This window comes from Astatotilapia calliptera, chromosome 16 (genome assembly GCF_964374335.1).
Source record: "Astatotilapia calliptera chromosome 16, fAstCal68.1, whole genome shotgun sequence".
Classification (NCBI taxonomy): Eukaryota; Metazoa; Chordata; class Actinopteri; order Cichliformes; family Cichlidae; genus Astatotilapia; species Astatotilapia calliptera.
Window position 1 is genome coordinate 14,550,675 of NC_137437.1, and position 28,000 is coordinate 14,578,674.

The 28,000-nt window shown below is 41.7% G+C and overlaps 2 protein-coding genes across 10 annotated transcripts in view; one reads left to right on the forward strand and one right to left on the reverse strand.

Annotated features, from left to right (window-relative positions):
• abi3bpa (ABI family, member 3 (NESH) binding protein a) overlaps positions 1 to 14,638 on the forward strand; it is a 26,333-nt gene extending 11,695 nt beyond the window's left edge. For 2 of the 8 annotated variants that reach the window (XM_026143994.2, XM_080291135.1), the window contains 10 exons: positions 7,222 to 7,284; positions 8,277 to 8,399; positions 8,750 to 8,839; positions 8,943 to 9,152; positions 9,574 to 9,679; positions 10,260 to 10,339; positions 10,882 to 10,911; positions 11,011 to 11,169; positions 11,762 to 11,884; positions 11,969 to 14,638. In XM_026143994.2, coding sequence (XP_025999779.1) covers positions 7,222 to 7,284; positions 8,277 to 8,399; positions 8,750 to 8,839; positions 8,943 to 9,152; positions 9,574 to 9,679; positions 10,260 to 10,339; positions 10,882 to 10,911; positions 11,011 to 11,169; positions 11,762 to 11,884; positions 11,969 to 12,084 — 1,100 coding nt within the window. In that variant the 3' untranslated portion in view covers positions 12,085 to 14,638. Of the gene's footprint in view, positions 1 to 275; positions 1,728 to 2,149; positions 2,228 to 2,622; positions 2,806 to 3,338; positions 3,408 to 7,221; positions 7,285 to 8,276; positions 8,400 to 8,749; positions 8,840 to 8,942; positions 9,153 to 9,573; positions 9,680 to 10,259; positions 10,340 to 10,881; positions 10,912 to 11,010; positions 11,170 to 11,761; positions 11,885 to 11,968 lie in introns of all 8 variants that reach the window. The other 6 variants (XM_026143988.2, XM_026143989.2, XM_026143991.2 and 3 more) reach the window with 6 other exon arrangements.
• On the reverse strand, positions 14,054 to 27,984 carry tfg (trafficking from ER to golgi regulator). 2 transcript variants are annotated; one of them, XM_080291136.1, is made up of 8 exons: positions 27,786 to 27,984; positions 25,461 to 25,674; positions 25,229 to 25,312; positions 21,585 to 21,731; positions 20,631 to 20,798; positions 20,367 to 20,513; positions 15,372 to 15,449; positions 14,054 to 15,250 (listed from the first exon to the last, which is right to left on the reverse strand). In XM_080291136.1, exons 2-8 carry the CDS (start codon positions 25,642 to 25,644, stop codon positions 14,862 to 14,864), a joined length of 1,197 nt encoding a protein of 398 aa, XP_080147262.1. In that variant the 5' UTR covers positions 25,645 to 25,674; positions 27,786 to 27,984; the 3' UTR covers positions 14,054 to 14,861. The 2 variants fall into 2 exon arrangements, with proteins under 2 accessions (XP_080147262.1, XP_025999781.1); XM_026143996.2 differs by having other exon boundaries at positions 15,357 to 15,449.
• Between the last annotated feature and the right edge of the window lie 16 nt (positions 27,985 to 28,000).

Consider the following 28,000-nt stretch of genomic DNA (forward strand, 5'->3'; position numbering starts at 1 on the left):
TCTATCTGCCATTGAAATTGCACTTGGCCTATGAGACAAACATAGAGCAGTGTTGCTTGTTTTCTTTTTTTTTTTTCAATAATTACTCTGAGTAGCACATCAGTTGGTCTAAACTGTTGGCTCTCTTGCTTTTATGTCTTTCCTGGATGATGAAAAAAATATATATGTATATATTTTTTTTACATTTTGTAAATGGAACAGAAGATTATTTTTGAAATTTTACAGTACACAACTGTGGCTTCATGGGCATCTTTTCTTTTTCTCACATAACCCAGGAGGAGGAGACCTCTCCAGATCTGAGGTCCCATTAACTCCCAAGCTCCATCCTTTACTACATATAACAACCACCATGGCACCTGTGCCAGTAGTCCAGGCAAATGTGGAGAATCATGGAGGGCACGTACAACCTCAACCTAACTTGAAGCTCCAGCAACAGTATTCAGGACTACCAAAGCCCAAACCCCAACAGCCTCAAATGAAGCCCAGAGTTAATGCTCAACGTCTCCCAAAGCCCACTGACCAAACTGTGACACAACCCCACACAACACCCCAAATCAAAGTCCAAACCACATCAAAACTCCACATAACACCCCAGTCTATAATTCAGATCCAACCACTACCCCACACAACACCCCAATTAAAGGTCCAAACCAAACTACAACCCCACACAACACCCCAATTAAAGGTCCAAACCAAACTACAACCCCACACAACACCCCAGTCCAAAATTCAAATGAAACCACAACCCCACACAACACTCCAGCAGAAAGTCCCGATCCAACTACAACCCCACACAACAGCCCGTACTAAGCTCCATGCACAGCCAAAACCCCTATCAACAGCCCAGCCTATATTTCAAACAAAACCTCAACTGCAAATCCAAACAACATTCCAGCCCAAACTCCATACCCAACCTCAACAACACCTGGCAGTATCCCAGCCTACAGAGCATACCCACCCCCTTTCACTGCCTCAGACAAAACCAAAACCCCAATCACATCTTCAAACCACACCACATCTTGAATCAGAACCACAGCCTCAGCCAACACCCTACACCAAACGCCAGGCCCAACCACTAGCACAAGAGGTACATAAGACCCAGACACAGCCTCAGAGACAAGATCAACTAAGTTCCCAAACCACTCCTGTGCCATCTATTCAATCCACTTATCCAATACCCCAGCACATTCCCTATACCAAGAAAAGACCGCTAAAGACTCAAACTCAACCTCAACCTCATCCACAAAATAAATCTCCAAATCCACCACATAAACCAAAGACACCACAACAACAGCCAGGTGTAAGTACCAGGCGCAAGTCTGGAATCCAACCAGCATCAAAACCAAGCATAATTTCTTCCCATTCCAAACCCTCAACACAACCCGAGCCCAAGAACCAAACTAAGCCCCAACCACTCTCTCAACCAAAAAGGCAGCCCAAGCTTCACCCATCAACTCAACTTCCAAAAAGTCATTCAAAGCCAATAATTAGGGATAAACAAAACTCTCCACCAAAAATTCTGCCACAGTTAAAATCACAACCTCCAAAAAATACCCAGGACCATGTTGTACCTCAACCCATTACCAAGCCACAGTTTCCATCAAAGGCCCAGTCACAACCCCAACTTCCATCTAAGCCCCAACCTAAACCTCAAGCTGGGCTTCAGCCTCACTCCAGGACCTACTCTGATCCCACCAAGGTCACCTCAAAGCAGGCAGTCCCTACGGGTAAAGACCCTACTTTTCAATCCACAATTTGTAATCCGCAATTTAAGCATTAAAATCTTAGCTATTAATTGTTATTATTTAATTTTTAATGGGGGCGGAATTAGTTTATGAAGAAACTGTTTTAAAGAAAGAGTTCTACATCTCTTATCTCAGAAGTAGCTAGAATGTATCTTTTAGTAAGTTACATATTTTGATAGTAATCCATACCTTAGTTAAACCCAAGAGGATAACTGCATGACATGTGTATGAGTTAATTCTTAAATATTGTGATCACAACTTTTGTCAATGCATTCATTTTGAAACCAACAACTGGCAAATAGTAGTAGGGTAAGCCCCCTGTAAAAAAACAAAAAAACAAAAAAACAAAAACTATGTTCACATGCATCTTATACCAGATATAAAGTGAGTTTTCTTTCACACAGCTCCTAGTCCACAAGAAGAGGGCAAGCCTCTACCAAGACCTGCCCTGGCTACAGAGAAGGCTGGTAGATACAATCATGGTAAACACCATGACAAGTTTGTCCCATTACCATCTCTGCTTTTTTGTCAAGCCACACAGAGAATGGTGCTTTGAGTTGTATTTCAAACCATTTGACAATGTCACTGCTTCCCCATCTCCATCTCCATCCAATCACCCCACACACCCTGTCCTGTTGTTGTTCCTGTCTCCATGTGTGGCTCCATCTTCAGTGCAGCACACTTCACCTCACCCCTGCCCATTCGCAAACAAATTAGTCTGGCTAGCTTTCGATCTCATTTATGGCGCTCTGTCATTTCATCCAGTGTCTGCTCCTCTGCATTCTCTTTCACGTACATGCTTTACCATTTATCCCATCTAGGTCAAGCCTTCCAGCTCCCAACTAACTAACTTCCAGTTGCCTCTCTACTCATCTAGGTCCTGGTGTTCTCGGGTCGTCTGAAGTTCCTCGTTCTCCCATTAGCTCATCTGTTCCTACAGCAGGAAGAAACACCACCCTGCGTCGCACATCGGTTCCTTCTCATTCCACTAATCATGTTGCCAGACCATTCTCACAATCCAGGACAGTCACTTCCTCTCACAGTTCCAGCACACCTGGCGGTAATGGAATACTCACTTTCCCTTCACTTATTTCTTTTTCCAAGCAGCTACCTCAGGTTATTACCTTCTCTTAGCACGCTTACACACACTACAGCTACAGAAGAAGATAAACAAACTCATGACTAGTGATTTTAGCTACACGATATGTGGTGAGAGCATACCGTAGTCAATCAATTTTGTCCTCTCCACATTCTGCCACATGTGCTTGGTATGTATTTAACACTTTTACCACGAGCAGCAATGGCGTCTATGGTATAAGGGTCGTTAACATGATTTACGGTCCCTCTCGCTGGCCAGGTGGGAAGTCTGGCCTCAGCACTGGCCAGGACACATCACATTTTACGCCACCAATGCCAAGACAAGTGCTGTGCCGACAGCCACCACAGTCCTTCTTTCTCTTCTGTATCTCTTTTTCTTTTAAACATACGCTCCTGTTCACTACCCAGATATCTCGCCTTTCTTCTTATTTGGTACTGGTATGTTTTTCCTCAGTGGCACAAAACATTATATAACAGACCTTTCTCTCCCTCCAGCAGCCAGTGGGGCGCATCATAGGGGCAATGCTCCTCCTAGACGTATCGTGTGGCCCAAAGAAAAATCTGGTAAAGACAAACCAAGATAATTGCCTTCCAGTGTTCCTAACTCACTAACCTCAGAGGCACTGTCACGCCCCATCCCACTTCATCACACTGATCTGTGCTTTTTGTCACAATGCACTTCCGCTCTGTGACTTTCAGCTTATCCGTCAATGTGACAGTGTTTCCTGGTCATGGTCTGTGTTGTCTGATGTGTCCAGTCCCAGAGGCTTTCACTTGACTGAGACTGAAGCCACACATTATGAAATCTATTATACAACTGTCTTCATATTACCAAGTCTAAAGCACATATGGACTGGTTTATGTTAGTCTGAGAGTGCTAGCTGGGAAAGGTGAATGTGGGTTGCCCCTTTTTTTGGTGATTCACATTGTTTCCATTCTGCCAGGCAGGCTCAGTTAATTAGAATAATTGAATCCATCCCAAATAGTAATGCAAACCACGTCTGGACCGCATGTATTTAATGGTGGCGCTCTGCTCACTCCTTGTTGTTGGGAGTTGTGTAGAGCAGTTCAATGCTTCAGTCCCATGTCACAGCTGTTATGTGTTATTTCTGGAAACTTGGACAGTTTCAGAGGTCTTCAAGGAGTCGCAAGGCTCTCTGGAAGCAACTCTACAAAAAAAGGAACATTTATTTTGCCTGCCGCCCTGCTCATCTAAGCACAAAATCTCCCACTGACTTTGTTTAAAGGACAGCATCTACACATAGTTCACCTTCCTGCCTTTATAAAGTAACGAAGTTGTTCATGTTGATATCAAAAGCTTTGCATACTACACTAGCAGCTGGTACAGAGTGTGTGCTTTTAATGAAACTAAGAATTAGAGCGTGTCCACAATAGCTTTATAGAGCCGAGTTTCACACTGGCACTTAAATTTGAAATTGTTTTTGAAAGCTGTGCTTATAGTTGGATGCACGTGTCCGTTATTGAATCACATCCATGAAACACATGAAATCTGAGTGTGTGTTGCAAAAGTAATAACCCCGGTGTTGTGAGACGCTGGTATGTATTTCACTGGGAATATTTGTCTGGCCTGACCGTAAATCTTGGTGTTTTGGTTGCATATATTTTCACATTCTAACCCTAAAGAAGATGAAGTTATCTGACAGAAACCAGCGCTCACACCGCTGCTGCTGTTTTAAATCACAGATCTGAGTCAGATGTTTTTGGCATATTGCAGGCTCAATGTGGTGTTTTAGTGGTTTTATTGTGAAACATCAAACCAAACTCACCTGCTGTAGAAACTGTAGAGCAGCTCTCATCATGTCATACACTTTGTAGACATATTGTTGACTTTCCACTTTACACCTTGATGGCTCATTTCTTGTTCAGTTAACCAAGACAGGGCTGTCAGAGCTGTCAGTTCTTCATATTACACATACCCAATCGACATAGTTTGTGATTTTATGGGCTATTTTTGGTAATAGTTGGACAACAATAGTCATTGTAAAAACAAAATATGCCCTCTTTCAATTCCAAGATTTCATGTGTCTGGAAAAATCTGGTACAAGCCAATTTCTAATAGTCCTGAAATACAACCTCAGATGAACAACAACACATGGCATATTACACTGTGTCATTATTAATTTAACAGAAACTATGCCAAAATTCAGAAGCAGTTTGCGAAATACTAACTGCATAATTTAGTAGCTTGCAGAATCACCTTTAGCAGTAGTATGTTGCTGTAGGAAGTAATCATTTCCCCTATGACTTGTAAGTTGTAGAAGTTTGTCCTGCTCTTCTTTACAACATTACTTCAGTCCATTGGAGTTTGCAGGTATTGGTTTATAAGGAGGTTGAGGTCTGGACTTTGACTAGGTCATTGCAACACCCTGATTCTTTTCTTTTCAACTATTTTTGTTGTAGATTTCCTGCTGTGTTCGGTATCATTGTCCTGTTGCATGAACCAGTTTTGCCCAAGCTTTAACTGTTGGACAGGTGGCCTCATATTTGACTCTAGAATACTTTGGTATGCAGAGGAGTCCAGGTGTGGCTGCAAAACAAGTCCAAATCATCACCCCTCCACCACCATGCCTGACAGTTCATATCAGCTGTTTGTGCTGCCATGTGCTCTTTTTGGAGAGTTATTTTCTGGCAACCTTTCTGACCCAGTCACATTTGTTCAGTCTTTTTCTAATTGTACTATCATGGACTTTAACATTTAACATGTTAACCAAGACCTGTAGAGGTGCTCAGCTCTTTGGTTTTTTTGTAGTTTATCTAAGCATTGCACGGTCTGCCCTTGCGCTGTATTTGCTGAGACATCCACTCCTCGGAAGATTGGCCAGTGTCTTCAATCTTTTCTACTACTGAATAATTTTTCTCCTTGTAGAATAATGGAATTCACGTTATTTGGAAATGGCCTTATAATCCAGCCTGCAAACCACTGCTGCTTTTATAGAGGCGCACATATGCTTATGATCAGTTAATCAAGTGAATATGATTAGCAGCACCGGGCTGCCACTGGCCCTCTTAATTCCTATGGAACCAGTAAGGGTGTACTTAGTTTTTCACACACTAGGTTTTGTTAAATAAATCATGACATGGTCTAATATGTCATATGTTGTTGTACTGAAATAACATTAAAACTTGCTGAGGACCAGATTAGTTTTCATTATGTCCTTATATGTGAAATCTTAGAATTGATGACGGTGTACTTTCTTTTTACCATGGCTGTACACTACATGTGAGTCAGATGTCCTCCTAGATTATATTTTCAGTGTTAATCATATTGATTCAGTTTGTTTTGCCTGACATCGCTGATTCATACTGACCATGGAGAAGTCAACTCCAGACAAACCCAAATTATATGTTTTTTTGGCATCTTTATATAGACAATTATTTTTTATCTTGTTGCCAGAGTGACCATTAATGAATATCCAAGATAAGAGATGACAAATGGCTCTGGAAATGAAACACAAACTTTAAAGCAGGTTTTCTTTAAAGAAGTCAAATATGAAACGCGTAAAGGCATTTTTATGTGTCAAGCCTCCCAGAGTTTCTCTACCTCCTCTGTGATAAAACGGCATTAATTAAGGATGATTTTGCTTTTTGCAAAAGCCTAAAGTCAGAGCAGAATCTTCCTGATAAGAAAACTGAGTTTGACAGTTTGTAGCTGAGGTGTTTTCATTACAGAACCTTGCACTTCTTTGTGATCACTTATCCAAAACCACAAAAGCCAGTTCATTTCTCGTGTTCATTTAAGCAGCTCAGACTGAAATGATGTGATACTGATTTCACTGTTTGGTCCGATTGTTACTATTATTATTATTTATTTATTTTGCATTCTTTGTGGAACATTTTTATGGTCAAATCCCAAACATTTTTCTAGTGGAAATGAGTCAAAAAATGCTTCATTACCCCAGAATTCGGCCTGCCTTGGTTTAAGTATTGGCTTTATTTTTTTGTTTCCTCACTTCTCAGTTCTGTAGATTTTAGGATGAGTGGTTCAAACTTTTATTTCCAGTTTTCACACCGACTTTACATGAGCTACAGGTTGTGGTACTCCTCTGTGGCAGGATTTTACCAAGAAGCTTTTGGGCACGTCACATGCAACCTGTCTGGCTGCTGCATTGTTGCTTTTATTATGTTTATGTTGTATTATGTGTCTTTTTATTTTCTTTTAGTGCAAGTATTTCTGCGTACGTCTGCTCTGATCCATCTCCCCTTTGAAATTTGACATTCTTCATTATTTTTGCACTCTTACATTAATCAACACTTGTTTTCAGTTTAGTGTCTGTTCTCCAGTGCTGACCACATTCTGCTTTGCTTTTCTTGTGAATTTTATTCTGAAAGAGACTCTGTTTCCCACAATTCCTTGCAGTTCTGCGTCCCTCTGTTTCTGGCAACAAGAAGACCAACCTGGTGGCAAAGCCTAGCAGTCATGGTGAGGGCAACAGATGAGTGAATGCAACTGCACCTCACCCACATTCAGAGTCTCCCGAGTGTTAAAGGAGAGTATGGAAGAAAAATAATGCAATTCAAGTTTAAGTACCAGTTTGTCATAGATAAACAAGCTGATGTTTTTCTAACATATCAAGTTTTGAGTTAGTGAGGGAGAGGTTCTGGAAGACCGTTTCGTCCAGTCTTTATGTCTTTATGCTGCGTTTCATGCTGAGCAGACAGATATCAGTCTTTTTATCTGTCAGTACGAACATCTTCAAATCTGTTTCCAAAGATATCCAAACTATTGCTTTAAACTTCTTCCAGAGTGCCAAAGTTTGAAGTCTTCTTAACTGCTACATCTCCTGCACGAGCATCACTTGCTATCCTCTCTTCCCTGTAAAATAATCTTATTCAGTGTCTGTATAATGTTTTCAAAACTAAATTTTAATAGGCTTGCAAGTGTGAAAGCATTTTTTTTAAATACACCTTTTCCTGCTACACCCACCATATATTCAACTTAAATTCATGATTTTTATTTTTTATTTTTCCGAGTCAGTCACAGCTGCTCTGCTTTCATGTCCTTCACAGTTTGAGAACCACCATCTTAAGCCATCTATTATATTACTAACGCACAAAACTGCAATTATGCTGTATTTATCTCACCTTTTACATCTCAGCTGTCTCCCTGCTTAGTTTCTCTCACCGTTTTCATATAAATGCACTTAAGAGCATTAAGTAAGTGTTTTTGTGTGCATGTGAGCGCATCTGGGCACCCTCGGTCTCAGCAGTATGCATTCTGGCACCGCTCTTTCCCCTTTAAAGAACACTAGAGAGATTACTCGACGATCAATCTCTGATCTTTCAGCAGCCAGGAAAAGGCCACTGAGTTGCTCGGTGAGGATGGCCAGAGCAGATGGATTGCAACTGTGTGTGACTGTGAGTCAGACAATGAGGGAGAAGAACTGAACTCTCCTCCTGCTGTTCTGTCCTCAGATAAACCCATGGACCTGAAACAAGGAGAAAAGGCGTCTGTCCTGAAGCCGTTCCCGCTGGTCACAGCCAGACCCAAGCAAGAGCCCAAACAGCAGACGACCACCACAGCCCCTGCGCTAAACAGTACGAGCAGCACATTTTTGCAGTGTTTCTTCTGAGGAACATGATCACATGCATGCTAAATCACCTCCCTGTAAAAGGATAAAGACTGAATGAGTTTTGCAGACATTGCGTTAACAAAGACAATGCGTTGGTGATGCAGCTGGCAGATGTGTATAGTGGGGAGATAAAGAGAAAAGCAAACTTAAAAAGCACCAAGAAGCAGACAAAGAGTCTGAATGCAGGCCAGAGCAGGTGCTGGGCTAGCTGGTCACTGACCTGGGCCAAAGCTGTAAAACTAAAAGAGGGAGAGTTGCCAGGGACTCCTGGCTCATCAAACTAACCCCATCTCCTCTAAACTGTTTCCTTTCCAGCCAGCCGTTTTGACATATATGAAAACTCCTCCATATTCAGGCCCCTGCCTAAGTCAGAGGTAGACAGCATGGGCAACCCGCGCTTTATAGGTAAGATTTTAAAGTATCAATGATTTAATCAGTTCTTTAGCAGCACCAATTAGGGTCTTAATGTGACATGAATAAAATAAATTCTTAACATACCCACATACAGCTCCCCACGTCATCTACAAGACGGATAAGCCGCCAGAAGAGCCATGCTCTATCACCTCCTCCCTCGCTTACTTCCCCGATGAGGAAGGCAGCGATCAGAATGTGACCGGTCCTCCCCGCCTACCTCCATCCAACGTCACTGTGGTCACCGTGGAGGGTTGCCCGTCCTTTGTCATTCTTGACTGGCAGAAAACCGACAACGAAACCAGAGGTATGCAGAGAAAAGGCTGACATTTCCGAATGGACGGAGGTTGAAACTGCCTCCCGGTGGCCTGAGTTGTATGAGGTGGCTGGATTTCATTATACTTGTTTGCAAGTCTTGATTAAGAGTTTAGACTACATTGTAATCTCTTTTTATTAACCACGTGTGGCCTTGTGGATATTACCCTAGATCGTTCTATAAAATATTAAGATGGTTTCTTAAGCTGTCTTATAAACCGAGTGCAACAAGTGAATCCAAGGTCTGCGCCCAGTGACACATCACAACAACAAAAACACGTGTTCTGCCTCCGGTTCTCATGTGTCTCTTATTAAGATATGTCACTGTTTTCGGGACGATTTCATAAATAGATCCAGGTGAAATGTTTTAATAAAAAGCACTATGTGAGTTCTCCCTTTCCTCTTTTTCTCAGAGTATGAAGTTGTGTCCACCACCACAGGCCCGAATGGAAGGCAGACGTCAGTATTGACAACCAACCAGACCCACACAGCCGTGGAGAATCTCAAACCAGAGAGCAGGTCCGCACCCCACAGATGTCCTGATATTATCCTTAATCTCGTTTGAGATCGAACACTACATTTGTTCATATAAATCTGTAGATGAACAAATACAGCCCGGCTGAACTAAAATGCCTGACTGCATTAATAAAGTTCACCGCTGATGGAACTAAGAGAGGCGTATTAAATTGCACTGAAGTGCTCCGAGTTTGCGTCACTTAAAGTTAATTCCAGATTCTTCTGAACTCTTGCGCTCTTGCAGTGAGTCACATTTGGTTTTGCTCACACAAAATGGCCAAAGTGACACCAAAAAAACAAGACAAGACAAAAAACTGAGGAAATGTGGGTGGAGTGGGTCACTGAGTTTTCAATTAGATCTCAGCATCTGGAGTCTCAAGGCTCACCAGAACCCTCCCTGGGGCTGGGTTTGCTACATGAACAATTGCCAGCACATCTGAGCGCACCACGTGGAAGAACCATCAGCTCTGTGTGTGTTATTCTAAGTGTGAACCCACACTTAGCTGTCAAACACTGCTGTTTATTTTCATCTTTCAGCGTATAATTATTATTATTATTGCCCTTAATATGTATTTCTTTTCAGTTATGAATTCACAGTAACACCGAGGAATGAGCTGGGAACGGGACCCTCCTCCGATCCTGTAACTTTTAGCACAGAGTCAGGCAAGTTTTACAGACCATCTAATGCAGGTCAAATCCACCATAAACCCCCACAGAAGAAACTCATTACTTGCATGTAAATGCCACTGTACATGTTACATTCCAGGCTGTGATTAGCATTAATTCTCTTGTACTATTAGGCGGTTGCTAGTCTAATCATTTCAGCATGGCACTGGGGAGCAAGCTGATTAAGGATCAAATCTTGAGGCTTGTCAAGCTCACCAGATGTCCTCTGAGGCTCATTTCTAACACATCATGCACCTGGTGATCACAGCATTAAGCTGAATTTGCTCCATTCATTAAGCAGCTGAAATGTGTCCTCGCATTGATCAGCTCTTATGTTTTTAATTCAAAATGACAACACAGAGGGCTGAGTGGTTAGCTTAATTGGCCTCCTGCTCTTGTGCAATCAAAGCCCATCCTGTTGGGGTTGTACACTGTAAATAATATGCTAGACACTCTGAGGCAAGTCTGGATTTGACTGCCTGTTATATCTGAAATGTCTTAATGATGTTGTTCATTACAACTTTCCCTCCTGTCTGCAGCGGACCCTCGAGTGAGCGAGTATGTTTCAGGTGATTTGTTTTCCCCCTCTCTTCACAATATTTTAGCCAGCTCGACAAGTCAGAAATCAGTATTTCAGATTCTCTTGATATTCTGAACAAACCCCACAGGCAAAGATGCCATCTGGACTCAGTTTCCGTTTAAAGCTGATGCCCACTCTGAATGCAATGGAAAGCAGTTCGTGAAGAGAACCTGGTACCGAAAGTTTGTGGGCATCCAGCTCTGCAACTCCTTAAGATACAAGATCTACCTGAGCGAGACTCTCAATGGTAATTATGCAAACAAATCAGTGAACAGGAATGACACAAATCACATTACAAATCACTTGCAAACACAATCCTTAACCGGCTTGACTGGACAGCAGTACAGCCTTTTCTTTATCGTAAAAAGCATAAAATTGGCCTCAACATGTAATTATTGATTTTTTTTTTAAATGAGTCTGTTAATGAATTTGAAGCAGTAGATTAGATTAGTTTAAAAGTTGATGCATGGAAATGAAATGTTTCCTCATAATTCTAAGAGGACATTGACTTGGCAGCTGCACAGGAGCTGCTTGTATGTCTGTGTAATGAGAAAAGGTAAACCAAAACTGATTAAAAAATAAAAAACAGCAATAAATGTGAAACAAGAAATGGAAATAATGTAAAAGAAAGTAGCACGCTTCATATCCAAGAAAACATGAAAAAGCTCAAAAGATTTCGTTCTGCAAAGCATCTTCGCATCGCACACCATTCAAACACTAAAGAAGAGAACGATGGTTCACACGCTTCTCTTGGTTCTTTCTTTCAAATTCATTTGCAATGAACTGGGAGTTAACTCGTTATGTGGTAACTAAACAATGACTTCCATTCTCCACTGCAGGGAAGTTTTACAACATAGGGGATCAGACGGGATACGGCGAGGACCACTGTCAGTTTGTGGATTCTTTCTTGGATGGCAAGACTGGCAGCCATTTCCTGGCTGACCAGCTTCCAAGCAGACAAGGTATTTTGGTTAGCTGTAAACAACCGCTGATTATTTAATGCCTTTAATTTAGCAGAGTCTCATCTTTCCTCCGTTTGTTGCCAGGCTTCTACAGAGCGCTGAGACAAGAGCCCGTTTCCTTTGGAGAGATCGGAGGAAAGTCGCACTCGACTTACGTAGGCTGGTATGAGTGTGGCACTCCCATACCTGGAAAGTGGTAAGAACCCACAGGACTGTCCAGGAGGATGGACTAAGTAGTGAGGAAGAAGATGGACATCAAAGACGCCTGAGTGATCCTGAAGGGAGGTGGGCTTTTCTTACGTGGACTCTGTAGACGGCGCTTTAAAATCACACCTCTGTCCTGGACGTGGACTTCTACAGAACTATTAGGCGTCACAAAACTCTCTAGAGTGCATTTCTTGATCAAAAATGTCCCTAGGGACAAAGGAATGCAGAAGTTGGAGTGATCCAAAATGTTGAACATACAATTAATCACAAGAGAAAATGTTGGGAAGCTGGCTCCCAAAGTGTAATAACTTGATATAAAGTATGATAATATTTATCAAGAATATTGAATTGTGTGTGCTGGGGCTTTTGAGATAAACTAAAATACAGTATTTGTATTGAGCGCCCGCACTGGTCATGTGTATACAGACAGGTGCCAATCATATGTTCATTGTACAGGTTGACTGTAAAATACACAAACACACAGTGACCTTCTGCTGGCCCTAAGGGATTATTAACAGTTGCAGTTTGCACAGTATTAAACATCCGCTCATATATGTATATGGTGTCCAATACAGTTTATTAAGTGTCCGACAGATGGTGGCACATTTCAGGTAAAAGAGAATAATCAGTGGTTCAGGCCAGCATTTCTATGGGAGCATTTAGAAATGAGACTTGATGCCATTAATGTCGGCTTGTCCTGTATTTTACAGAGTGAAAATATAATAGTGGAAACTGCACAAGTAGAATGTGTTCTCTTGTTATAGCTCTGCAAAAGGTTAAAATAAATTGTGGCCTATATGGCTACAGTGATGTAATGCATTGTATATAATTCCAGCAATTGATCGTGTTTTATTCTTATTGGCAAACAGACGGAGAAAGTTGGGATAGTTAGGGATATTATCTCCCTCGGGCACCACAGACTGACTGGTGTGTGTGTGTGTAATGGCATTAAAAAGGACTTTAGATTCGCAATTAAACCATTAACTCATAATGAGAGTGTTCAAGTAAGGTCAAAGGTATAAGAGCGGAAGTTGTTTAGTCGTAGACGTAAATGTATCCTGGGGTCTCACCCCCTGTTGGCTAACAGAAAAAAGTGCAGCCTAAAAGCACTAACACTTTGGCTTCACTTTCAGACGCGTACAGTCTTTACTTAGCACAAAAAAGTAATATAAAGGAGAAACTTTTGACCTGTTACTTTCAAGCACCTTTAAATCCCGCAAATCAACAGGTTATTTGACAATTTAAGGTTATGTGAACAGTTAACTACACCGTAACAGGTTGTAACAAGTCATTGCCTCTCAACCGGAGAAGACTAAGGTAAAGTTACCAGTCCTATCGGGAAATGGTCTGGTGTAATATATATGTTACATACATCTATGTATCTTTGTAATAAATGTGCAAACCAATGAAAACAGTTGTTTCATTTTGCAGACTTGATGAATTTCAGAAGGGACTGGCAGTGATCTTGCCAGTCCTCTTTCAGTAAGAAAGCAACCCATTGCAACATCAGCTTTGCACACATGAGCACGCTTGGCATCATTGCTGTAACAGAGGCAGACACAAAACCCTAACACTGTGCTATCAATAACTGGGGATCATTTACAGTGGACAAAGACATCTAGAAAGCAATCTGTCTGGCACGCACCAGGTGGTGAGAAATATTACACACCCTTGTCTAAATGTTATTAGCTCGGTGCGCTCAGTTCCTCTTACTCGCTGAGACAGTTTGACATGAAAGGCTAACCACATCCCACATGCAGGAAAATGAAATGGGAATACCAGCATTACCACAGGTTTCCAAATCTGTGCAGGGGAGAAGAATAAGAGATGAGCCAAACTTAACAGAGACATGAACTCATAAAAACCTCAGAGAGTCAGTGTGTTGAAGAAAAGACTGCAAGACATCACAGGACCAAGAGTACCACAACCAAAACATTAAAAAAAGGGGGGGGGGACTCCAAATGGGTCTCAATCATTTATTAGGTCAGAGAAATAAATGTTACAGTTTATACATAAACAACTAATCTCACTGAAGGAGCAATTTGATTTGATATTAGTAAAAACCAGTGATAAGAGAAAGAAAGGAATAGCTAGCTTTACTGGAGGTGATATTAGAAGCTAAACAAAAAGAAAAAGTCCTCTTCATGACACAGGGATCTATACCTCCCATAGGCCATCACTTAGCTAGTGCTCCCCACCATCACTGACACATCATTAATACCGACACGGTGGTGAAATTGATCAAAAAGAATAAAATAAAACATGACTAAGGGGTAACTTTTCATCGAGATAGTGTTTTATGAACGCATCTATGCTGAGGAAATTCAAGACAAAGGCTTTTGCTGTAAATGCAGCCTGAATGCTGATCTTTCTCTCGAAATGAAGAGTTACCATGGAAAGGACAAACAGTTTGTGCAACGGCCTGCCTGTTTTGGTTTTCCATGTGTGTGCATACAGACTGGTTACATTTTTTACCATGGCAGACACAAGAGGGCTGAGCAGACGACGGAACTGGAGGGAAAAGACGGGAAAAATAACACGAGGAGCATACACCGGGGCCAGAACAGAGTGGTGTGTTGGAGCGACAGCGTACAAACACTAACCATCAGACTCGGGATGGGGGTGCTTTTTTAATTTTGGATTTGATAATTGTACAAGGGTAGGGGAAGAGGGAAGGTGCAGGGCAGTAAACCAGATTTCTGCACCCACTTCAAACAGTTGGAGCCACATATAGGATGAAGATGGGATCAGTAACATCTGCTATCTTATTTTACCGGTACCCAGGTCCCGGTTGAGTGTAGCCCTGGCCATAAGGGGGGCGGTTTCGGGCATAAGGGTTGGCAGCTCCAGGTGGAGGGGTGACAGTGTTGCCTGGAGGGGGGGTATATCCTGGGCGGGGCTGGAACCCTGAGCCGGGCTGAGAGTTGGGCGGCATGGTGTAGTTAGCAGGTTGGGAGGCCTGTGTGTAGTTTTGTGGTGGGAATGCTCCTGGTGGGTACTGCTGGGTGCCCTGAGGTGGATGGGTCTGCTGCTGCTGCCCACCCTGGAATCCTGCTGCTGGCGCTGCACCAGGAGCTGGAGCCTGCGAGGAGGGAGGAGCATAGTTTTGGAACTGCTGCTGTGGCTGTGGAGGGGCTCCGGGCTGAGGGTTGTATCCAGCTGCGAGAGGGGAGAGAGAATCCTTAATTCTCTCCAGACATAAAAGAAATCGGCTACACAGAACAGCAGCTACCCGTTTATCTGCTAGCATCACTTTTAATCTTACCAGGGTACTGCATACCGTACTGCTGCTGAGGTGGGGCACCTGGCTGCTGAGGAGGGTATCCACCTGGAGCTTGGTATTGCTGGTACACTTGACCTGAAAAGGTGGGGATGATCATGATCAGTGCCAAAGAATTTAATTTTGTCCAACAGCAATATGACCACTGCCTATTGGATTTGTATCCTCATCACCAGCAAGCGTGGAGAAAATATTGGACTAAACAGTGATGTTTAACCTTTATACTACAAACACTGCAAGCTGGCTTTCAAATCAGCTTCATGGTTTTTTAAGAGCATCTTTTCAACAGCTAATTTTGGTGTAATAGTGTAATTCTAACCACCATTATCACCAGGCTACCTCCACAGACATTTGGGAGGATTAAAGATTACGATAGACCTCAGATAATTGGATGCAGTTACAACAGCTCGAAAGCCCCTTGGTTGCATCTACACTTGGCTTTTTTTGTTTTGTTTTTGAGAGCCAATATTATCTGATCCACCCCAGACACACGTGGGACTATCTTCACGGAAACACCTGTGCATTGGGATAGAATAACACACAACTCCTTTAATGAAAACAGCTGGAACCACTTTGATAGAAGTATCTGTTGTTAATCTCCCACAGAGACTGCTCTGTGGCACATTACAGTAAAATCTGTCTTCGAGCGAGAGAGAAAGATGCACGTGCAGGAGCAGGCATAAAATAAATAAATAAATGAATAACACTGCAGGCTTGGAGACATAACCCTGGATTTTTTGCAAGAAAGAAGACACGTCTGTGTTTGCAGACAGTGACTTCATGGGTTTGCACCGCCTACGGACAAATGAGGAGAATGATCAAGTCTAATCATCCCAATACTTTACTTTAAATAGTAATTCTTACGAGGCCTTTAAACCTGGAGCATCGTCATGCTACACCCTTTAATACAGTCAGTAATCAGGAGTATATCTTTCATGACAGGGAAAGGTCTTTTTGTTATTGTTACTTTCATTTGCTCATTACATTTTCCATCGAATGCCTTAGAGTTCAGCAAATGTGCAAAAACTTGGCGAACAACTGTTCTCTCCCTTAACAAGGCCTAAATACTACTCCCAAATCTTTGGCCTGGCAAATAAGTAGGGTGACGACGCATGAAAAGCACAGCGAGAGAAGGCATAATGAAAGAGGGCTGGGTTCACTGGATTATTAAGTGCTGGTAAAAACTGGTGCTTATTTTCCACAGTTCTTAGAGAATCTACACCAAAGGAAAGCTCAAAGGAGATTTTAAGCACCTATCAGATTGTTCTGTACTGTACTGTCTGCATTCAAAAGTAAATCCATATATAACGACATGCTCCAGGCGAATTACTCCACAAAAAACACATTCCATACAGCACAAAGTAATGTCTGCTGGAATATTCAGCCTGAAAACCTTGGACTGGTTTGGGAGACACCTGACAGCTAAATGCTTAGAAGGACTAACTCTTTGATGTCTCTGTATAAACACCTCAGTGGTGTGGCAACCATGTGTTATCTTCTTACATGAATATTACATGTGTGGCGAGGCACGTGTGTGAAATTGGCTTCTCCTGTTCTCCTCGCCTGTAATCCATCATCAGAGTTATGCAACAGAGATGGAAAGATGCACGGCTGTCTGACCTCTCCAAGAGGTCAACCATCAGGGGTGAAAGATGTGATAGGTAGGCTGAAGAATTACTTTCACTTTGGCTGCAGGCCTGCTGACCTCTCCACTTGTCTTTAGGAGGAATAATGAGGTCCTATTTTTAAATAAACATTTCACATCGAACCCACATCTGCCCATCTGATTAAGAGTCTCGTGTAACTGTTCTGAGTCACTGTTACATGCGCACGTGTTTACAGTTTCTTTCTTTCTTGCAAAGATGTAAAAGATTTTTGCCAAGTGTCCATCAAAGGATAGCGTAAAATCTTTACCATCTGCTTATGGATCTTGTTAGCAGAATTCTTATGGTAACAAGTAACCTAGGTTTGCATTAAAAGTGCGCTTGAGGCTACTTTTAAAAAAGGCCACACATGCTCAGTTGGCATCTAGTCTCACAGATCACCGTTTTACAAACTCTTGTGCATTGACAGGCTGCTCTGATTTGCCTTGAGGCTTTTATACTAGTCTGCAACCGAGGACAGGAATAACGTGAGGGAAAGGGTTGACCGAAGGAAAAGAAGATGCCAGCCTGCTGCATGCAGGGCATAAAGACAGGGTTTGGAAGATCATTTCTGCAGCTGTTAAGAAGTTATTCTTTACTGATCTGTGGGAGCTTTCTACCTGCACAGCAAAGTTAGAGTGAAGCATGGTTAAAGTTTGCTCAATATCGTGTGACGTGTTGAATGAATCTCTTATAACTACCTACATCCAGCATATAGCTACACAACATCTAAATCTTTTTTGTTTGATGCACCCACACATCAGGCCTTCAGTGACACAACAATACACTAAAGCCCCCTCCTTGCGTTTGCTTTGGTTAATAGCAGATTACTCATAGTATGTATGGAAGATTCTGACTTTAAAATGTTTGAACCAAACTAGAAACGGAGAACGACTTCAAAGGAAAAGTCGTGGCTTGTTCTGAAACCAACACCTTTCGTTTACTTTGAACAACTGAGTGTCTTCTCTCTATGCTACTGGTGACCACAGCTACATATTGTCGACCAAAGCACTTGACTCCTCTCTTAATCTTCCTTTGACAAAAGGACAAAAAAAAAAAAAAAAATCCTGATCTTTCTGTTTGGTCTTCTGAATAAAACAGTGTGCTGCTGCTGCTGGCTAACCATCCCCATTCTTTCTCTTTTGGACCAGCTAAACTCTTATTATGCCCTCTGGATAGGTTCTGGTGCTCTAACCAGGCCAAACCGCAAACCACCAGCTAAATGGAAGTCATACAACTCGTGTGCTGATCTTCAGCGTAGCAGGTGTGGTCAGGAGTCTGTGGAGTGCCTGCTCAGAGTGAAAGTTACAGCTCTCACAGGGTGCAACATGAGGCTATTTCGTTGCTCCACTGGCCTGCACATCCAGCTGAGCCAAACCACAAGCTAAAAAACAACCCAGCACATTCGCAGCAATAAGTGAAACGATACAAAATGCTTCACCTCTGTGGCTGCACCTGTCTGGCTGCCTTTTATAACAAAAAAAAACAGGCCAGAAAGTGTTAAGTGTAAAGTTTGAATATGGAGTGAGAATGAGAACAAGACAGATTGGCATGTAAAACCAAATCCCCCTGAGAGCTTGATGCTAGAATGTAGTTCTGTTAACAAAATACTCCTCCCTCCCCCCCCCCCCCCCCAAACTGCCTGGTATGTTTTGTTCATTTGTCTTTATCAAGGATGATTCAGAGTTAAAGACTGCACCGGAGAGAGCTACGATAAGGCGAGCTGAAAGATGAATATTAATTACATGGGGATGCTCATGATTACACTGTGTTTAAAATTAAACTAAATGTTAATTAGTCATTATAAAAAATATGCTATTTCAACTGCAGAATGGGTCTGATTGCCAAAAAAAACAAGGTCAGAGTAAATGCAATAATCAGTAATATGGGAAATGGAAAAAAATTATTATATGTCAATGTGAGGCACAGTACAGTCAACCTATGCAATGAAATCAGTGGGGCTCATTCACTAATGTGAGTGCAAAAAAAGATATAATAGTGTTATAGGCCCTATATTGCTTATATAGGGCAAACAATAGTGATGCCCTATACAAGGCGTGCTTTCATTCTTGCTCAAGATCAGCTACATATGCATTACATGTGTGTAATCCAGCTCCAGCCCAGCCCTGAAATAGATAAGTGGTTAGGAGCTTCAGGCTGCAATAACTGGGCTAGTGAATGCTCCATCACCTGAGACAGTTAAAGCGCTTTTATCAAAGTACGCCTTTAAACTGATCCATGATCACAAATGTGCACCAAGTGTCAAGAAAGTTTGTGGTTTCCATTTAGCCTGAACTGGTGACATGTAGGCAAAACCGTTGCTTATTAGAAGATGTTTAAAGAAAACTGCACATTAAAGGCTTTTCTTGGCTAAATATATTTCTTTTTTTATGTGCCTGTTTTTTTGGTTTGTGTTGGAAAACTGTTAAATATGACAGAAATTAAATTACTTGTCATTTGTGCCTGCAGTGTACGTTGCTCCACTGTTGGATGTTATTGTAATCACCCACACTGCAGGGCCTCTGACACTCTGTGCTCTGAGGTAATTTTTGCTTTGTACAAACAAATTTGTGAAAGGAAAAGACTGATGAATTCCACATTTGTGTGTGAAACGCTCCTACACGCCATTTAAAGACAAATTTGTGCACACACACACACTGTGAATGAGGCCCAGTGTGCTCTTTTAAATTCAATCATATTTCTCTCCATTTGATCTGTTCTGATCTTCCTCAATTCCAGAAATTTCCACTAGCTCTGGTCTACTGTGTTTCGCTGGCAGGATGAAAGCTAAAAGCTTAGTGAGCAGCAGTAACAGCTGGTGCATCCTTCCTACTCTACATCTTTACTTATTGGTAGATTACACACACATAACTCAAATCAGTGAAGGTAGACTGAAAAAATAGTTCAACAACACAAACTGGGATTGGGAGTACTTGTATTTAAACAAAGCAGTTAAAACACAATGTACATAATAAACTGACAACTGTGTGCATTTGCTTTACCTTGGAAAACCTGCTATATCCTTTCTTCAGTTTCATTTTTAGTCAGAACTACTCTTTGGAAAAGAAATACTCCTGGATGAGCTTTTGTCAACATATAGGCTCAGCAGGCAGTCGCATTTTTGTAAGGCTACTTTGGTGGCAAATTTGGAAAAACATTCTGTTTAACAGCACCACTATAAAAAGTAATTGCTTAATCTGCCACACTGCAGGGGCCTTTGACACCCCTGTGCTTATAAAGACATTATGTAACTGTGCTTACTTTTTTGGAGGACACATATCTCTGTCAAAGGATCTGTATGCTTTTTTTATTTGTGTATTTTCTACAGTAAGTGCGTGTGCACACATCTCACCATCCATGCCTGCTGGGGGTCCCTGCTGCACTCCAGCATATGGAGCCTGTGGCTGAGGGGGCACTCCTGGCTGAGGCGCTGCAGATGAGGAAGAAGCAATGCTGTCAGGGGTTCCTGAACGCTCCTCTGCTGCAACAGCTGGGGGAGCTGTACAAACGGCACACAAATGCACAGACGATCAGAAGACACGCAGGTGCCTGATATAGAAACTAGACAATTAAATGAAATCAATTTTCAAAGATAGCATTTGCACTTCGGCTCTACCTGGGGCCTGGTCCTCGCTCAGGCCAAAAGAGGAGATGACATTCTTGTTGACCTCATCCTGGTTTTTTAATGGATCAAAGGCCGACATACTGGCTGCACTGACTGGAGTGGCCTGTTTCACTGTGGGGTCAGCTGTCACAACTTTTCCTTCACGCCCATCCACTGATTCTGGAAAGGGAAGAGGAAATGTGATGCTAAGACAACATTTTAGCTTGTTAAGATGCCATGGAGACAAAAGTGTAATAAAACGAATAAGGGTCTGGGTGTTTCTGACAAACTGCAAGTTTTCCAGATTACCCTTTTATATTTAACTCAGTTGATCCTTAAAGGCCAAAAACTATATGAGCATATTAGTTAAGAAGTAATGAAAAATATTTTAAAAACTTTTAATGTTGCAGCTTACAATATTAAAGCTTTGGTCGCAGCTAGGATTAGTCGGAGAGACCTTGTTTTTGCTCAACATGTGCGCATATGTGGGCGCGATTGACCACACTCGGGCTGGACTGATCTAGCATGTAACAAATTTAGAGTCAAACTGCAGACAAATATTTGTTTAAAAAAAATAATTTAAAAAGTGTTCAATTAATCCAACAGTTACTGACTCCAGTAAACCGTCTCAGTTTGGTGCCAATGTCTTTGCGGGATACAGCTCTTATAACGCCAACTACAATACTGTGGACTATGAACCACTTTTATTAGTTAAGGAGGTCACGCAGTCCACATTACCAAGATTATAGTGAGTCCCAGAGATCTAAAAGTAGAAACTATAACAAAAAGAATCACAGAACCACCCGGTTGTAGAGTTGCTAACGACCCAGTGAGTTGTTCATAATATGAATTCGTGTACATGTTTAATTGTTTTTTCTATGACTACACTATACTGCATTTGGCAAAAGGCTTATATTATATAACAAGCTTATATATAGTCTATCGTGTGTGAGTGAGTGTGCTTACCACTGTCTGGGGCTGTAGCAGCCAGACCAGGCTCTGTCGGGGGCTCCAGGGTATCAAGGAGGTTGTTGACTTTATTCCTGAGCTCAATGAGCTCCCTGCGCAGGTACTTTACCTGACTGGACTCCAAAGGCCGCGGCTGACCATTAACTGCAGATAATAAGATGAAGAAATCAGAAAACGATAATTTATTTCAGTAATAAAGCAGAGTAAAATCTTCTCCATCCGCGCTCCTGTTGAGCACTTTTAAACTACAAAACTCCCACCGATTTTGTTAACTACTGAAACTGCATCTTATTCATTGTGATATCTTACTGTCTAGGACTCCTTGGTCATATAAATCATGGTTTGGATGATAATCGAGAGTAGAATATCTGGGTCAGAGTGGACTCTAATGCAGCAGAATTGGCTCACACTCTCAGAAACACCAAAGTTCCTCCAGACTTATTAATAAAACTGTTTATAAGGATTGACGCCTGACAATAAACTCATGTGGTGAACTTCACATTATGCACTGGACGGAAAATCACAATGGAAATAAATAATTAAAAAATGCCTGGCAGCTAAGAGGCCAGTCAAAAATAGCTCAACACATAATGGTAAATTTAAAACTATCTGACTTCTGCACTCCAGTTGTTTGGAAGCCAATAAGGTATCTGCATGTTATGAGTGATGATCTGTTGGCTCCATAATCTAAATACCTGGGATTACTGGGATCATCTATCACATGGTTACTTCCACAAAGCCATTCACAACGGCTGCTGAGCTGAACAGGAATCGCTGTCACCCCACCCTGACAGCAAAGCATTTAACTAAGAATAGAGCCGGGTTGTTGGCAATAAACTGAAACCTGCTAATCTGCAGGAAACATGTGACAAACCTCTTCAAAATAGTCAACTCTATATGCCCTGTACCACATCTTCTCACTGACCAAAGAGTGAAATTTCCACTGCAAAAGGAATGAACTGGACGTCGCTCCGCATTCCTCTCTCACACAAGTTTCTCTGTCTGACTGAATAATGCTGAACAGAGACGGATGGGCTCATGAGGCACTGTGCTGAGACGCAGGCCGTCATGCGATTCCAGCTCCTCTCCCTGCCTCTGAATATCAACACATGTTGGACGGTGTAATTTCCACGTGAGGTCAAGACATGCGATTACGAGCCAGGGCTCTGTTTTGATTTGTAGGAACTTAACCAACTTTTTCTCTTGTTTTTGAGAAGAAAAAAAACCCCTTTCTGCTTCCAGCCTAATAATAGAGGCTACAGCAGGAGTGACTGAGAGCAGAGCACAGGAAACAACATCATGTTGTTAATACAGTTTAGACAGTAGAGAATGTGTGCTGATGCACTTCTAATGTTGTGAAAGAGTTTTTTAATGACAGATTTGATGCTGGTTTGCTATGGTTACGAGTCACACTTTTTCGCAGCTGCAAACACCCCAAAGTTTGACTTAAAGTAAGCTTAAGGTGGTACCCAATCATAACTATTCCAACATGTTCATTGGATATTTAACACACTTCAGTTCACGTCGCTACTGAAAACTTACTGACTTTTCATTGCCCTGGAGCAACTTTTTCACAAAAAGTACTTATCGCAAAAACATATAGACAGTACTGCTACACAGTCCACTCAGATGAGGCATGCCTTCCTGTCTACAATTCAGTGAGCAAGCACGCAGTTGACACTGAAGCACAATCAGGTGCTCCAAGCTTCAAATATTTGTTGGTTGTTACGGTCCAATCTCCAGAGCCCAAAAACAGTATTGGTATGCTGTTTCTAAACTGACAAAACTCCAACACTATTTAGTTACAGCCAGGAAAGACAATCCTCTAAAACACAAGCCAAACACTGGACACAGTGTTGTGTTAACAGAATAACAAAACACCTGTACTGTAAAAATGCCTCCCCAAAAAGTTTGATTAGTGAAAGAATCAACTTAAAATTTCACAGGCTCAGAATATTTCTTCTCTTACCGCCTAGCATTAATACACAGCTTTGCTGTGACTGAAAGAAAAATAAATCTGAAAATGTGGCATATCTGATCATATACATTTCAGTCAGCAAGGATTATCAATACACTTCAGTATAAGCAAAAGTGTACCTTTTTTCCTTCGACATAAGAATAATTAACTGATGGCCTATTTTAAAAAATGCATATTTATTTGTAGTGTTTCATTATGGATTTAAAAACATTTTTTTTCCCATGCATTCATCAATTTCTACTACTAATCTGAGTTAACGGTCTAAGACCTCTCTATCCAGTTCTCCAAGGGGGCACTGTGGTGTTCTCAAGCAAAGCAAGGGCCATCATCTCTTCAGCATGTCCTAGGATCTTCTACCAGTTGGGCATGCTGGAAACACCTCAGAGGCATCCTAAAAAGAGACTGAGCCCCTCACCCCACCACTAAGGGAGGGAACCCATTTTGAACACTTCTGTCTGCAGTCTCATCCTTTCAATCACTATCCAAAGCAAGTGGCAATAGGGGTGGGAATATAGACTGACTATTACGATTCTAAAATATTAAATATTACAAATAAAATGTATAATTTAAATCTTAAGCCTCCTATTAACCACAAACCTGTTAACAATGAGGCTAAAACGTGTACGGCAAAAGCATGGTCGACACAGCCAGGCTTTCTTAAACCGAAAACTCTGATCCTTCTGCTTCAGAGAGGAATAACAGCTAAATCATACTCTGAGCTTGATGTTTGGGAAAAAAATAATTAGGAAAATTACAATGCATACAGCTGATTTGAAATTTAGAACTCTGAACATAACCTGCTTAAGGTTATGTGTTCAGCATATTTACTATAGTGATATATTATAGCAAAATAGCCAAGGGCCCTGTGATAGGCTGGCTACATGTCCAGGGTGAGCCCTGCCTGTTGCCTGCTTGTAACCCCGCATTGAAAAAAAGATGGATGGATGGATGTAGCCAAGTTAAAACAAAAAGAGAAAAGAAAGAATAAACTCACAAACAAAACAAACGCACCTAAGCCCATTAATCTCAATGTTGAGTACACCTCTTTGATCAAAGTCCACTTTTTTACCATTTCACTTATCTTAATCATACTTTGGGAAAACTAACATACTAAGTCCTAAAAAAATCCCAGAAATTTCATCACAATGTTTTTACTACTGACAGCAACAAGGCCCGAATAACATGTTAGGGTGAGGCATATTGGCTGGTCAGGTAACTGATTATTCAACGAGTTACACCTGCTGAGCTACTGAATGACTGTGGAATTATCTGGGCGGGGCAATGGTTTAGCCCAACAGGTTGAGGTGGCGACCCATAAGCTATAAGGTCTTTGCAGAGGCTCTGGTTCGAACCTGCTCCAAGCTATTTTCTGTCAAGAATAACTGGTACAAAATACACACATCTACTACCTGTCATAGTTTTGTTTGTTAAATCGGTGCTAAGAAACAGCGATTCCAAAACAAATTAGTCAGAAGGGAGTGTAGATCATTTTCATTTGGACAGTAACGAGCTGAGGTTTGCTGTGTGGAAAAATAAGCTAGACTGCCCTCCAGTGACTGGCTGCTGTAACAGCTGAAGTAAGAGACTAAACATCTACAGCCTTGAATTCGTCAAGGCAAAAACACGCATATAGTCCATAAGAAGAAATGTGTTAATTTCTTACCAAACAAAGTCAGTTTGAGTATTCTACTACACTGGATGGCGAATGAGAGGTCAGAGCTGTCAAAAATGGTAATGAGGTCATCATCTGTAAACAGGAAATGGGGACAAAAGATGATTAACTGCACAGCAAATTGTCACTTTCAAAGAAAATATGCTGAGATTACCATCATGAAGTACACTTGTCACCAGAGGATGACCGGACCCTCACAGGCCTTTTCTGTGTCCTGACTCACCTTCATCCTTGTATTTGATAGTGACCTCGTCGTTACTCTGCAGCTTTCCCCTGAAGACACGCTGCATCATGAGCACCAGCTCATCATAGGTAATGTCTTCATTATGGATGGGAATGCGTCGGATGTCGTCACCCAACTGGGCTTTGATGATCAGCTTCCCGCTCAGGTCCAGCTGGCCGTTCATGGTGCCGTCTGACCTCTTCTGCTCCCAGCACTTGACAAAGGTAGAAGAGAGGTGTTCACACTTTCAGTGCAGCCCTGAACTCTTCTAGGCATTACCCAACAGGGAGTGACACACAGTCACACTGAACACTGGCCACTCTTTAACCTTCCAGCTCCTTAGTACAAAGTAGGGTTGTATAATTACTCAAATTTGATTTGCAATTACGATTTATTCTACAGTTTTTAGTGATTATCAAAGGCTAATTCAGATAAAATAATTATTGCGCCACATTATATTTTTATTTCCTTTTAACCCTCTTAAATCATTCTCTGCTGGGAAACTATCCAGAAACTTCCCAAACTGCATGTGTAAACAGAGCTGGCGTGAAAAGCAAAACATATCACACACCAAGGCAGTTTATTTGCATTCATTTTTATAATCTCTTCTCTGCAGGGTTCAAATGGAAATTTATTGAAAATGCAAGGATAGCAGGAGCAGGCTAAAAACAGTAACATGGAAAAATGTGTCATAACATTTTTTTTTTTTTAACTGTGTGAACATAAGAGCGCAAAAACTACTTAGGAGGTATGCATACTGCAGTGCCAGGGCACCACTAGTCAGCAAAATGGCATTCACAGCAACATGTATGTCTAGCTTATAGAACAGAATATATAATTATTAGTTAAGCCCTTTTTAAAACTAGGTCAGAATAAGTAGGTCAACAGTATAGCGCTTTTTCAAGTCACAACCAGTCATCCACCCATTCACGCACTGGTGATGGCCACAGCCACCCTGGGGCGTACTGACAGAGGTGAGGCTGCCAGACACCGGGCCCTTTGATCACCACCAGTAGGCAACGGGTGAAGTGTCTTGCCCAAGGACTCGAACTGGCAACCTTCCGATTACAAGGCGAACTCCCAACTCTTGAGCCACGATCGAGCCATAACAGCTGCTGTGAGAACAGTCCTATGATTACATTAATATGCCGAAATTAACAGCTTGTCTTCACTGTCACAAAGCTCTCTTAATGTTGACTGAGGCCTGTTTGAAATTACACACAGAACAGGAGCGCTCCTCCCTTGACTTAAATGAAAACCATGTCACTCCAGAGTCTAAGGGTCAAACATCTTCATGTGAGGTGGCACCGGCTATAGAATAACAGACCTCCTTGTAGACTTTGACCCAAAATATCATCTCTTCTGATAGGAGAAAAAAGCTTTCAAAGCCATTTGGCGAATCATATAAATGATTACAAAGTAATCGCAAATTAAAACCCATTTTACTCATATCATACCGGTAAAACAGATATTTCTTTGGGGGGAGGGGGTATGTAATAAGAGGCCTGCACTCATTAAACAAGGTGGGGTTTACACACTGTGTTAAGTTAACGTAAACCTCATCGTTCGTGTACAGTCACGAGTTGGATTAACTCTGACGTTATCTCCTGATGTTGTAAGCTCAGCAATATACTCTTTCTGTCCGGGCCAGATGAGTAATTGGCTGGATGCTAGGGATTGGGTGGTAGCTAACGTTTAGCGTACAGTAACATTTAATGAGTACGACTGGGGAAAAAAATTAAACCGAAACGGAGTCTATCAAGTTAATTTCTAGAGCTCTGGAAACAAATCTTAAAATATCACAGAAGCGAAAGTAAAACTTTTATATAACGGCAAAAGTCGCAGTTATCTATCAGTGGCCCATCAACAAACAGGACTGACTGCTAACGCTTTTTAGGCCGTTTCACCACTGCCATTGCAGTGTTTACTGTATACGTTACGTACACTTAAAAAAATGAATGATCTGTTTAATTTCCTGATGTATATCTGAAAAAGCTGGAATAATAACACTTAGCTTTTCCTATATGACAATGAGTCGTCAACAAGCCGTTTCCTGTGTAACTTATAACAGCTCTACCTATAATAGAGCTAGGTAAGAAGGTATAAACTGATAATTTCCCTACTTCACCTTACATAGACTCGATCAGATCATTAACTGACGAATCTTTTGTTAAACAACTCCCTCTGTATCAGTCTCGACACCTGTTTGGACGAGCTAGCGTAGCGTTAGCTCCCTGCGTAGCTAGCTAGCACCACAACAGTCCGTAATAGCATAGAAACTGCTTTGTAGTTAAATTATAACATAACTCGAAGTAATGTTTTTACCTGAACCAGACGACTTGACCACGATGTATTTCACGGGTTTCCCCAAACCGTGAAAATCTAATCTATTAGCTAGCCTAGCTAGACCCGGGCAGCAGCATCAGGAAGTGTCCTCCAGACTGTCAACGTCAACCAGTACGTGGCATTCAGTGTGCGCAGCCGCAGACCGACTGGAACAAAGTGCGTTGAGAGCCTTCACAGAATTTCAGCCATCACCT